The sequence below is a fragment of the Olea europaea genome, chromosome 18 (assembly GCF_002742605.1).
Source record: "Olea europaea var. sylvestris chromosome 18, O_europaea_v1, whole genome shotgun sequence".
Classification (NCBI taxonomy): domain Eukaryota; kingdom Viridiplantae; phylum Streptophyta; class Magnoliopsida; order Lamiales; family Oleaceae; genus Olea; species Olea europaea.
In genome coordinates this window covers 20,364,623-20,375,440 of record NC_036254.1, presented here as the reverse complement: position 1 = coordinate 20,375,440, position 10,818 = coordinate 20,364,623, and the positions used below count along the sequence as shown (strand labels likewise).

The 10,818-nt window shown below is 33.7% G+C and overlaps 2 protein-coding genes across 3 annotated transcripts; one reads left to right on the top strand and one right to left on the bottom strand.

The window, feature by feature from the left end:
• Positions 1–280: 280 nt before the first annotated feature.
• On the top strand, positions 281–4,639 carry LOC111367723 (small G protein signaling modulator 2-like). Its single transcript, XM_022988749.1, has 6 exons — positions 281–570; positions 654–823; positions 2,048–2,183; positions 2,326–2,375; positions 2,827–2,880; positions 3,015–4,639. Exons 1-6 carry the CDS (start codon positions 547–549, stop codon positions 4,252–4,254), a joined length of 1,674 nt encoding a protein of 557 aa, XP_022844517.1. The 5' UTR covers positions 281–546; the 3' UTR covers positions 4,255–4,639.
• A 919-nt stretch (positions 4,640–5,558) lies between these two features.
• Positions 5,559–10,538, bottom strand: LOC111367722 (cytochrome b5). Of its 2 annotated transcripts, none has more exons than XM_022988747.1 (4): positions 10,389–10,538; positions 10,170–10,266; positions 6,416–6,482; positions 5,559–5,997 (listed from the first exon to the last, which is right to left on the bottom strand). In XM_022988747.1, exons 2-4 carry the CDS (start codon positions 10,245–10,247, stop codon positions 5,747–5,749), a joined length of 396 nt encoding a protein of 131 aa, XP_022844515.1. In that variant the 5' UTR covers positions 10,248–10,266; positions 10,389–10,538; the 3' UTR covers positions 5,559–5,746. The 2 variants fall into 2 exon arrangements, with proteins under 2 accessions (XP_022844515.1, XP_022844516.1); XM_022988748.1 differs by having other exon boundaries at positions 10,170–10,313; positions 10,389–10,469.
• Between the last annotated feature and the right edge of the window lie 280 nt (positions 10,539–10,818).

Here is a 10,818-nt window from a genome sequence, read left to right as displayed (position 1 = left end):
AAAGTTCAGCGACTACGTGAAAATCTTTTACAAAGTTCAGTGATCATTTGGGTAATTCACTCTTTCATTGATAATTGTAGTGTAATAATAAATTTTTTTACATGATAAATATATTAAACCATGTTTACTTAAAGTTATTTAAGTAAATAAAAAATAATTTAAAATTATGATGTAGCTTGTACATTTTATGAAAAATAAATAAAAATCATGTCAAACTGTCGTAGTCAGACTCAAAAGTATCGGTACATCGAAGTCTCTCGTCTTTCAGTCAATTCATATATCTTTCCCCCAGTAACAGTCTAGAGAGAGAAACAGCCAAATCCACGCACACACTTCTCAGTTTCGTGCACCGAAAAAGAAAGAGAGAGTGACAAAGAAAATTGACGAATGAATGACAAAGCTAAGTGGAGAATACAAGTCAATAAAGCAGTTGGTGAATTAATGGTGGAAAGGGTAATTTCGTCACTTTGCTCTCCGTTGGTGGCGCCGCCGCTCCAGATGTGGTTGTCGGATTAACTCTCACCGGTGTTGCCTTGGCCGCCGGCGATGCCTTGGCCACAGGTTTATTCGGTACTTGATGAAGAAACCCCTAGGATATACAGTGAAGTGAATTATTTACTTAAGTAATAGTTGAAAAATAACAAGTTTTGTAGATGAAAGCTCTAAAACGAGGACAAACTTCGTCGAAATCTTCCTTGCCTTCATCATCATCTTCAAATACGTCTTCGTCTTCACCATCTTCGTCCTGGATTTATTTGAGATCGGTTCTATATGTTGTAGCTTCATCATCCCCAGCTTCGTGTTCTTCTTCTTCAACCGATCGGTGGGTTTCTTTATCTTTTAGCATATTGTTTGACTTTTTTAGTTCATATCCTGTTCTTGTACATCTCGGTAATTACTCCGTATTCCCAATCCATTACCTTAGTGCAGCTAAGATGCATCTTCATAAATATGGAGTTCCGAATCTGGATTAAAAAAAAAAAAAAAAAGGGTGGAGGAAGAAGTAGAATCTCATTTTCGTATTTAATTTTTGGTTTTTTTCGGTTTCTAGCTTCAATCAGTGCTTCTTCATTTTTAAGTTTTGTTTTTTGTGGAGTTAAATCAATTTGACTAAGAAGCTAAATAATAAACTAGTCCTAAATTATATTGCCAGTCAAATATTAATTGAGGACTTTGTTGGATTCATTTTGTCTTTATATGTGATTTGATGAAGTTATTGTAGAATTTTTGAATTTTTTATTCCACTAATATTTCAAATGTTCATATCAAGAACATGCAATTGGTCTAATAACATGAGAGGACAATGTCAATTAGTTTGTTTTTTTCCTGTTGGTCCAGGATATGAACGCGCTGTTCAATTTGGAAAATAAAGAGTAATATATGTGCTAGACGATTTAATTTTGAGGATTAAAATTTTAAAATGGAAGATTTCTACTTGGATATAATAAATAGAGTTAAGATTCTTTAAGGAATTATGTAATTGGAATAACATTGTAAAATACTTGAAAAATGACTGGAAATTATAAGTTGACTTCCTCTTCCAAAGACTTGAGCTTTAGCCATTTTTCTCGCACTTGCCTTGAACAAGGTGTTTGGTTGAAAGTTTTATTTTATGTGAGGACGAACAATTAGAATGCATGGATGACTTGAATACAGAGAAAAATCATGCGGAAATTTTTTACTACCGACATTGCTTCTCTCTGAATCATTGATAATTCATGACTTTATATATCTTAACATTTTTATTCCAGTGTTTGCGTTGCTTTATATATTAAGCTAGTGATAGAAAAGTTTTGTATGGATACTAGGACATCATTGATTTTGGCACATCCTGCTCCAACCTGCTTCTTGTTTTGCGCTAGGTTATTGTTTGAGGTCTTTATGACATTTTAATTGTCTGTTTGTAGGTTGTAGAACGAAAGCCACACACATCAGCTTATAATGTGAAATATTTATCTTCTAAATGTTATGATTGGAAACATCATTCTTTTGTTGCTATTGCTTTCTCATTCATCAAATGAAAAATTAGTACTATTTCCATTTCCAGGGGTCATCTTAAATCGCCATGGTCGCGCAGAAAAAGAAAACACATACTATCGCCTCGTCAATGGAGAAATTTGTTCACATCAGATGGAAAACTTCGTGATGGTGGAGTGAAATTTCTGAAGAAAGTTCGCAGTGGAGTGAGTTGCCCTTTCATTTAGCTCAAGTTTTCTCCATTTCAATGGAAAAAAATGAAAACTATTATTGCGCTTTATTTGCTTTTAAATGAGAAATATACTTGGCAGTCTGTTTGAATATGATTTTCATGACTGCTATTTGCAGGGGGTTGATCCAAGCATCAAGGCGGAGGTTTGGCCATTTCTTCTTGGAGTGTAAGTTGATTCTCTTTTTGGAAGTGACAACGGCAGGTCATTGCTGAGATTAATGATGTAACCTGATCTTTTTAGAAATGTACTTAACTAGCTAATTTTCCTTTTTGGGTTTGGACATAAAGGGTTAATTTGGTTCAATAATGAGCATCATTTCAAAATCAGTATTAATGTATTTTTTAAATCTCTTAACTTTGACTTTCTCTCATGACGTCTTATTGTAGAGTTTGTGTGTTTAAGGTAATCTATTGGTCCTTAACATCTTTTACGCATTAAAAATTGAAGAGAATAGGAAAGAATGGAAGAAACAAGGGGAAAGAACATCTCTACTTCTTGTTCCAGCAGTTTTTTAAATCACTGTTACCTTGTGTTTTTGTTTCTGTTGTGTATCTAAAGAAAATTTAGTTGACAAAATCTCTTTCTTCATCGATTCTGACTATTTATCTTTCTGCAGCTATGACCTATCCTGTTCCAAAGAAGAAAGAGATGTTATAAAAACTCAGAAAAGGTGATCACCTCTTGGTTTTTCCCTCCATATTAATTTTTGAATCTTTATTTTCCATCTGTGGCAGATTAGTTGATATCATGTTTTAAGTGTATTTTTATATTCATTTCCTTTTGTCCTTCAATTGATGGATGCAGAAAGGAATATGAGAAACTACGGAGAAAGTGTCTCCATCTTCTTAAACATAATAATGATCTCTTTAAGTTAAATGAAACTAGTGAAGCAAGCAATGGTGACAGTGGAAATCTTATTGAAGGTATTGATTCCCCCAGCTCTGAATACGTTGTGAGCGCCAGAGAATCCTTTTCTAGTGAGGAAAGGTTTTCCTATGATGAGGACTCTGGTCACCACACTAACACACTTACGGATGGATGTGCTGATTCTAAACAAGTCACGTATCCAAATGACATCACATTCTCTGAGTCTTCGTACTCAGACTCATCAGAAGACCCCGACTCAAGTCAAACTTTCAACTTCACAGAAAACGGGGAAGAGAATGATCGAGATATCCCCTTGATGGAGGATTCTTCTCCCTCAAAGATGGAGGTCCAGTCAGAATCCTGTAGTGCAGAAGATATTGCCACCTGGCAGCGAATAATCCGCCTTGATGCTGTCCGTGCTAGTGGTGAATGGATAGCATACTCTCCAGTTCAGGCTGCAGTGTCAGAAGGCAGAGCACGCTGTTCTGCTGAGGTTGTTGGATTGAAGGATTATGATCACCTTGAGCCCTGTAGGATGTTCCATGCTGCCCGTTTAGTTGCCATTCTTGAAGCCTATGCACTTTATGACCCCGAAATTGGCTATTGTCAGGGAATGAGCGATCTGCTCTCCCCCATAATCACTGTTATGACAGAGGACCATGAAGCTTTCTGGTGTTTTGTAGGTTTCATGAAGAAGGCTCGTCATAATTTCAGGCTTGATGAAGAAGGAATCAGAAGACAACTGAACATTGTTTCTAGAATTATCAAGTTTAAGGATTCACATCTTTTTAGACACTTGGAAAAACTCCAGGCCGAGGATTGCTTTTTTGTGTACAGAATGGTGGTGGTGCTCTTTAGACGGGAACTGACTTTTGAACAAACTCTCTGTCTTTGGGAGATCATGTGGGCCGACCAGGCTGCAATTCGAGCTGGAATTGGGAAGGCCGCATGGAGCAGGATTAGGCAGCGAGCCCCACCAACAGATGATCTCTTGCTTTATGCAATTGCAGCCTCTGTACTGCAGAGGAGGAAACAAATCCTCGAGAAGTATAATAGCATGGATGATATTTTGAGGGAGTGCAATGCAATGGCCGGGCATCTTGATGTATGGAAGCTTCTGGACGATGCGCACAACTTGGTGGTAACCCTCCATGACAAGATCGAGACGCCTTTGTGATGTGTGGATGTTCACTTCGCTAATTTATTCACTTTGATTTCCCAGCTTTAACTTGTCAAAAGTGTCCAGTAAGTCTCTTGGACACGAATTTAGACGATGAGAAAAAAAATCAGGTTGCTGGCTACTTTACTCGGTGGGGGATTCTAACTTATATAAAACATCTTTGTACTTGAGATGTGATTTTTTGAGTTGAATGCAGTGGATGGTGAACTAAAATTGTTGATACTGATATATGAATTGACTAGTACTCTATCTGTACGTTAGGAGGATTATATTTTTTATTTTTACTTTTTTTCCTTAAAGAAATGTGTGCTCAGTGTTTGAATTTGTAAATCCTTACAATAGTTTTGATTGCAATTGGATTGATAAGTGATGGATTTGAATAGTTGATTGAATTAAAGTTTGATGAATTTCAAATTCAATGATTTGTTATTAAATTACCTTCAAATATGGTTCTGATGCCGATTATGAAATCCTTGAGAAAAGAGGAAGAATCGAAATATAATCAGTACGCCAAAATTAGGTGTAAAGAACTGACGAGACTAACATAATTTATAAATCAGGAAAAACCTGATCTTTATATATAGCTGCAGAAGTTGTTCTTAGGAAAGATTGCGATTCTTTCATATAATCAATTAATTCCCAAAACCCTGGGGAAATGAAAAAGTAGGGCAAGGGAAACGGGTGGGAGCTGGTAAGTGAAGTACACAATGAGCCTTGTCTAAGAACACCCTCAAAACTTAAATTATTAGAGAATAAATAGGTTTTAAAAATTTTGCTGTTGGTTTTATTTTATTTTTTTCCTTTCATGTACTAAAGAAGACAATGAAATTTTGAAATCGAAATGGAGCTAGAAATAATGGTCATAATAAGAAATCAAAGTCTCCATATATCTATACAACTTTAGAGATAGAAGTTATGACAAGCAACGAATAAGGTTCGAACACACACGTTTAAATTATTTTATCATTTTATGTTTCAAAATTACAAGACGTGACAATAAATTGACAAATAACTTAAAACTTAGTCAAATCTTAAAGTTTACTTCAATGTGACAATAAAACGGATTTAACCTTGTTTATACCTCGTTCTATCAAAATTCAATTTTTTTTTCTCAAAACTCATTTTTAACCACATTCTCTCAAAAAAATAATTGTATAAGTAAATCTAAAAAAATTTCCTAATTAAAATTTATTTTTCCCTAAAATGGGGCCCTGAATATGTTCGTTTTTAGTTTACGGTTTTTAAGAAAATGAAGAACAAATCTACGAAGGCACGAAGGAAACAAGAAAGCATAGATACCATTACAAAAATAGTACAACACATATAAGGCAACATTTTTGATTTCACAACACATTAGATGGACAACAACAATGGCTCTTTTAAATTCAGGAGACAGAGTTCCATACCAGACTGCAAAGGAATATTATTTTCATTCAACAGCATAAATTAAAGAAAATAACGACAATTAAGTCATCGACTTCCTTTCCAATTATTTCTCCTTGGTGTAGCTCCGGATGGCAAATGCCAACCCTAAGATCAGGAGAGGGACAATGAACTGCAAAATCTTGATCATGAAATCTGAACCCTTGTTTGCATTGGATGCGACTTGTGGTGGAGGAATGAAAGTGCGTTTGCTGGGAACTGTCGACATGTCTATCGTCCCAATCAAATATTTGTCCATCATCTCTTTAGCGGAATCACTGTGACCGATATCTTCGAAGTCGGCAGTTGCATCTTTTCCTGCATCACGAGGAATTCATTAGGCGATGTTACATATAAATCTTTATGGAGTTAAATAGACAGGCAATCACTAAACTTTTAAAAGAAATTTCTGAACTTCTTTTGTTTCAAGTTAGTACTAAACTTAAAACTTTGTTACAATTTAATAACTCCATCAATGTTCTCAGTCGGTTAGCAATCTATTATTTGGCAACTAAGCAGCCAATTGACCGTCACATCAGATTTTCCGTTAGTCAAACTAGATATAGACAGAATGACCAAATCGAACGAAACGTGTACTTTCACTAACCTACTTGAAAGAAAGTTTACATTCAGTATTCAACAAAAAATTTTTGCATCCCAACCCAACTCTTTACACGCCCATTATCCTCGACAAAAGTGAAACAGAAAAGGAAGAATGAGATTATCATAGCATTACCACTTGATGATAGCAAAACTTCATCACCTCCGGGATGATCGTCCATGAATGGGGATACATCATATACCTGATGAAACAATTTTGCAGCATTAGATCACAAAGGATATATTTGAGAAGAAGAATTCAAACAGTCTAGCTCCCAATGAAACCTGATGATAAAGACATAAAAGAATGCAGTCTCTTTATGGTGTCTGTTTTGATATATAGTCCAGTTCCCAAATTTTGCATAGTTTTTCACACCCAAATCCAACTCATCACCAATGTTCTTGGATTTGCCAAAACAAAATCAGGAGAAAAATCAACTGTAAGAGCATGTTTAACTAAGCTTATAAAGTTGTCTTCCAGGTAAATAAGTATTTGAAAATAAGTAATCTTTTTAGTGATCAAAATTGAAAATATGCAAATTACTCATTTTGATAGTAAGTCAAGAGTCAAGAAAAAATAACTAATCCAGACATAATTGGAAGGAAAAAATTCCTAAAAGTAAAATTATTTTTAAGCTTATCCAATCTAAAAAAAAATGTTAATCACCCCAAAAAGAAAAAGACCAAGTATGAACCAAAGTTGACTGGTCTTGTTGTGTTGATATGCATAATACTTTTTGGGCCATATATATATGGCTGCCTAGGCATGAGACGAGGGCAAAGCACTTTGTCTAAAAGTTGACCGCTTAATGCGTGGTTAGACATGATTTATCAATTTTTTTTTTCTTTTTTTAAAAACATTTTCTTTGACTTGAGTTTAATAAATTTTTTTTTTCTTTTTCCCCTTTTTTAGAAGGTTTTTACTTAACTTCAATTTCAAGTTTCTAAATGACTTTATTTGTACGAAATTCAAAAATAACTTTATCCAACAAAGATTTTGATAAGATATATATAGCTGTAATTCTAAGACTTATCGTCTATGATGCACGGACATGTGTGTCTAACACGATACGTGTTGAAATGCGATTTTTCCAAAAAATACTAGCATGACAAATCGTTGATACATTGGTTAAATTCTATAAAATCCTTTATTTATATAGTATAAATTTAATTTTATACATTTTATTAATACTTTTCTTCAAATCTTTTAAATATGTATATCTATTTGTTATTTACTAATAATTTTGAGTTCAAAATATATAATATTTAAAAAAAAAAAAAGAAGGATGATCATGGTAGATTGTCCGAGGAGTGTCCATATCCGACACGTGTTGAATATGGACATGTTATCCTAATTGAAGTGTCCATGCTACATAACTTATCCTTCTGTTGAAAACTTCGAAAATATGAATGAAATTCCCATAAATCTGTTAGATAGAACTTGTCTAGTTGAAAGTTGAAACCATGAAAAATAGTTTAGCTTTTGCATTATCAAAACTTATAAATAATATAATTGATTAATTGTATGAATTATTAAGTAAATATAGTATTTTATAGTTTTAGACGTTTGTAATGTATTATTTTAATTATTAAGCCCTTGTTTGAGCCCCATTTGGGAGGAAAAATGTACGTTGAATAGTAGATTGATGGTGGATGTGTGGTTAAAAATTAAGGAATAATTTGGGTTTGCATGTAATATTATTTTATAGAAAAATGTGTGGTTGAAAATGAATTTTGAAAAAATAATTTTTTAGAAAAATGGGGGCTCAAACAAGAGTTAAACGGTTTCTAAAATAATTAAGTATTTAAAATAATAATAAAAATAAGTAACACTTATTTTACATCTAAGCCTCGCCTAAGCTCGTCCAAGTTCATTAAGTTTGGCCATCACATCTTACCACACTTTACGCTTTTTAGAACACTGATAAATAGGAAGCTTGACCCGAAAGCTTCTTTCACCGTGTAAACTCTCGTTTTTTGGTCATGCAACTTTGGTTAAAATAAATCTGAAAGCAAAGATGATGACATGTGGTTGACTGGTAGCCATTGATGTTAATGGGTTATTTAATTTAAATACCTTTTTTAATTGTTTCTTTGCCAGATCATTCTAGGGTTTTCTTGAGTTGTGCATTTCTCTCTCTCTCTCTCTCTCTGTGTAATAGTTCATCTTCTTTCGTCTGTAATCCTTGTTTTCCGGTGATTTCTTGGTGAGGTAGTAAAATGGAGTATTGTGAGGGTTTCTAATCAATTCTTGTTGAGCAGTAACCTCTGGTTGGTTGGTGTAATTGTGAGAGAAGAAAGATCGAGAGAGAAATTGAGGGCTTTTCTAGTTAATAATTTGAGTATTGGCCTTTGTGCTTGTAATCTTTTTATTGTGCTAGTGGATTTAGAGCGTTAACCACATTTCTATGAAAGCTCAACGTGATGAGTATGCCTTTTGGTTGAAACATCCAGGCCTTAGGGCAAAAAATCTTGGTGTTCTTACTTTTTGTTGAAGTTTGATTTTATATTTGTGACAGAAGTACCAACACTTCTATATGCAGTCAAATACCGCTGGTTAGGCAACCATCCCTATCTACACATTTAAATACCTATTGCCAACTACCAACTGCACAGCCCATATATTTCATGTTAAATCAGTTAGTTCAAACATCCTGCAAATAAAAACAACAATCACTCAATTCATGCAGATGGCAGATAAACAGCCATCAATTTTCTTGGGAAGTTTTCACCTAAGCTTTGCAGAACTATTTCTCTTCCAGTAATGCAATCCGGCATTTCTATTTCTTGTAACTCAGTAACAAGGAACTCTTTGAAGTCACGTTAAACCAAATGCTTAACATTCGAGAAACACAAGTATTTTTTTCTTCCAACTATTTAAATGTATAAATATTGAGAGCGCATCCCTCGTGCTTATGTTCTTATTTGCTGGTTTGTTCATTGTCTCATAAAGCAGAAAAGATTTAATCTTTCCAAGAGAGAAAAATCAGTAAAATAAAAAGGAGAGACAGTCTGCAATGAGATGCATATGTAATTTTACTACAAAAGATTGACTTTCGACTATTCCATCAATCTTCTTTCTTATTTAAAAAATGTTTTTATATCTGGCATGAAAAGATTAAGAAATATTTCAATAAAAAAAAGTCGTTTTAATTTCAAATTTCGTAGCATAACTAAGCATTGAGTTCAATTACAGTGATCTGTAGAAAAGTCATGACCTAGGCATCAATTTTGATGACTCAGAGATTGAGAAACAAAGTGTCCTCTTCTGACCTTCAAATATCAGAATTTATAATGAGCAAATGCCATAGATTACAAAATATAAAATAATTTAAAAGTATCACAGTAGAACCCCAATAATCCAGATCACCGTATAGAAAACTCAATCACTAAAGAATCCCCAAATATAAACATGACATGACATGCCTATCGTAATTCAAGACTCATAATCAGTATTTACAGGACTAACTATTGAGACTTGATTTTCATCTTAAAAATTCAATCACATTAAGAGAGGAGCTCGATCTCATATGTGATCATCGCTCGTTTCAGAACTCCAATCTTGGATTGGTTCTCAAAGTTTTTGCTTGGATTCTGTCCAGTCATATCAGTCAACCATAATCTAATCGATCAAGGCCGACGCTAACTATTAGGCGGCCTAGATGTTGCATTGACTCTTTTATTTAGTGAAAATAATTTCAACGATTTATAGAATCTCCAAAATCTAAAGGTAAAAGGCCGATCCTGTAATGGGTTATAGGTTGATTATTGTTTTTAGTCAATATTATCTTTTAATAACTAGTATCATCAACGAAAGTAAAAGTCAAATCCGAACTATAAAGGAAACAAATTATAAATCTGAATTCAGAAATAAAAAGAAATGATCTGACCTTTCCATCGATTACAAGCCAGCAATCCTTGATAGCTCTGTGCTTCGAAACTTCATCATATGCGTAAACTTTCGCCATTTCCCTCACAAGAAATTCACTGAACACAGATTTACCTTATTAAGTTGAAGAATCTATACAAAATTACTGACAAAAAAAATATTAAATACGGAATTAAAAGAATATACAAAAGTAAAAGCGGAATCGTAATCAAATTCTTACATTCAACGGATTCCAAAATTTGTCTTCTCTTCAATCGCCTTTCAGATAGAAATTTAGAGAGAGAACTGAGAGCCAGGAGTGTGGATTAAATAATATTTAAATGTCCAGATCTCAGGCGAATTAACATTTTGGCCCTCAAACTTTGACTGAAATTACAGACTATTGTGTATTTATCTCTTTCAAACTAGATTTATTGTACTATTTTGGTCAAAGAGACGATCGGATAGTATTAATGAATTTAGAACAGTGCTTCACTTACAGAAACCAAGGCTATGGACTCTGTCAGAATTCATTTTATTGTTTTAACATTTTTAAATAATAATAAATAGGATATGACTATTACATTCAATCCCTACGAATAACATTATTCCTCTAAATATGATCGATAAACTTTTTTTTTATGTCTCTTTTAGTCAAAAATATTCAACCT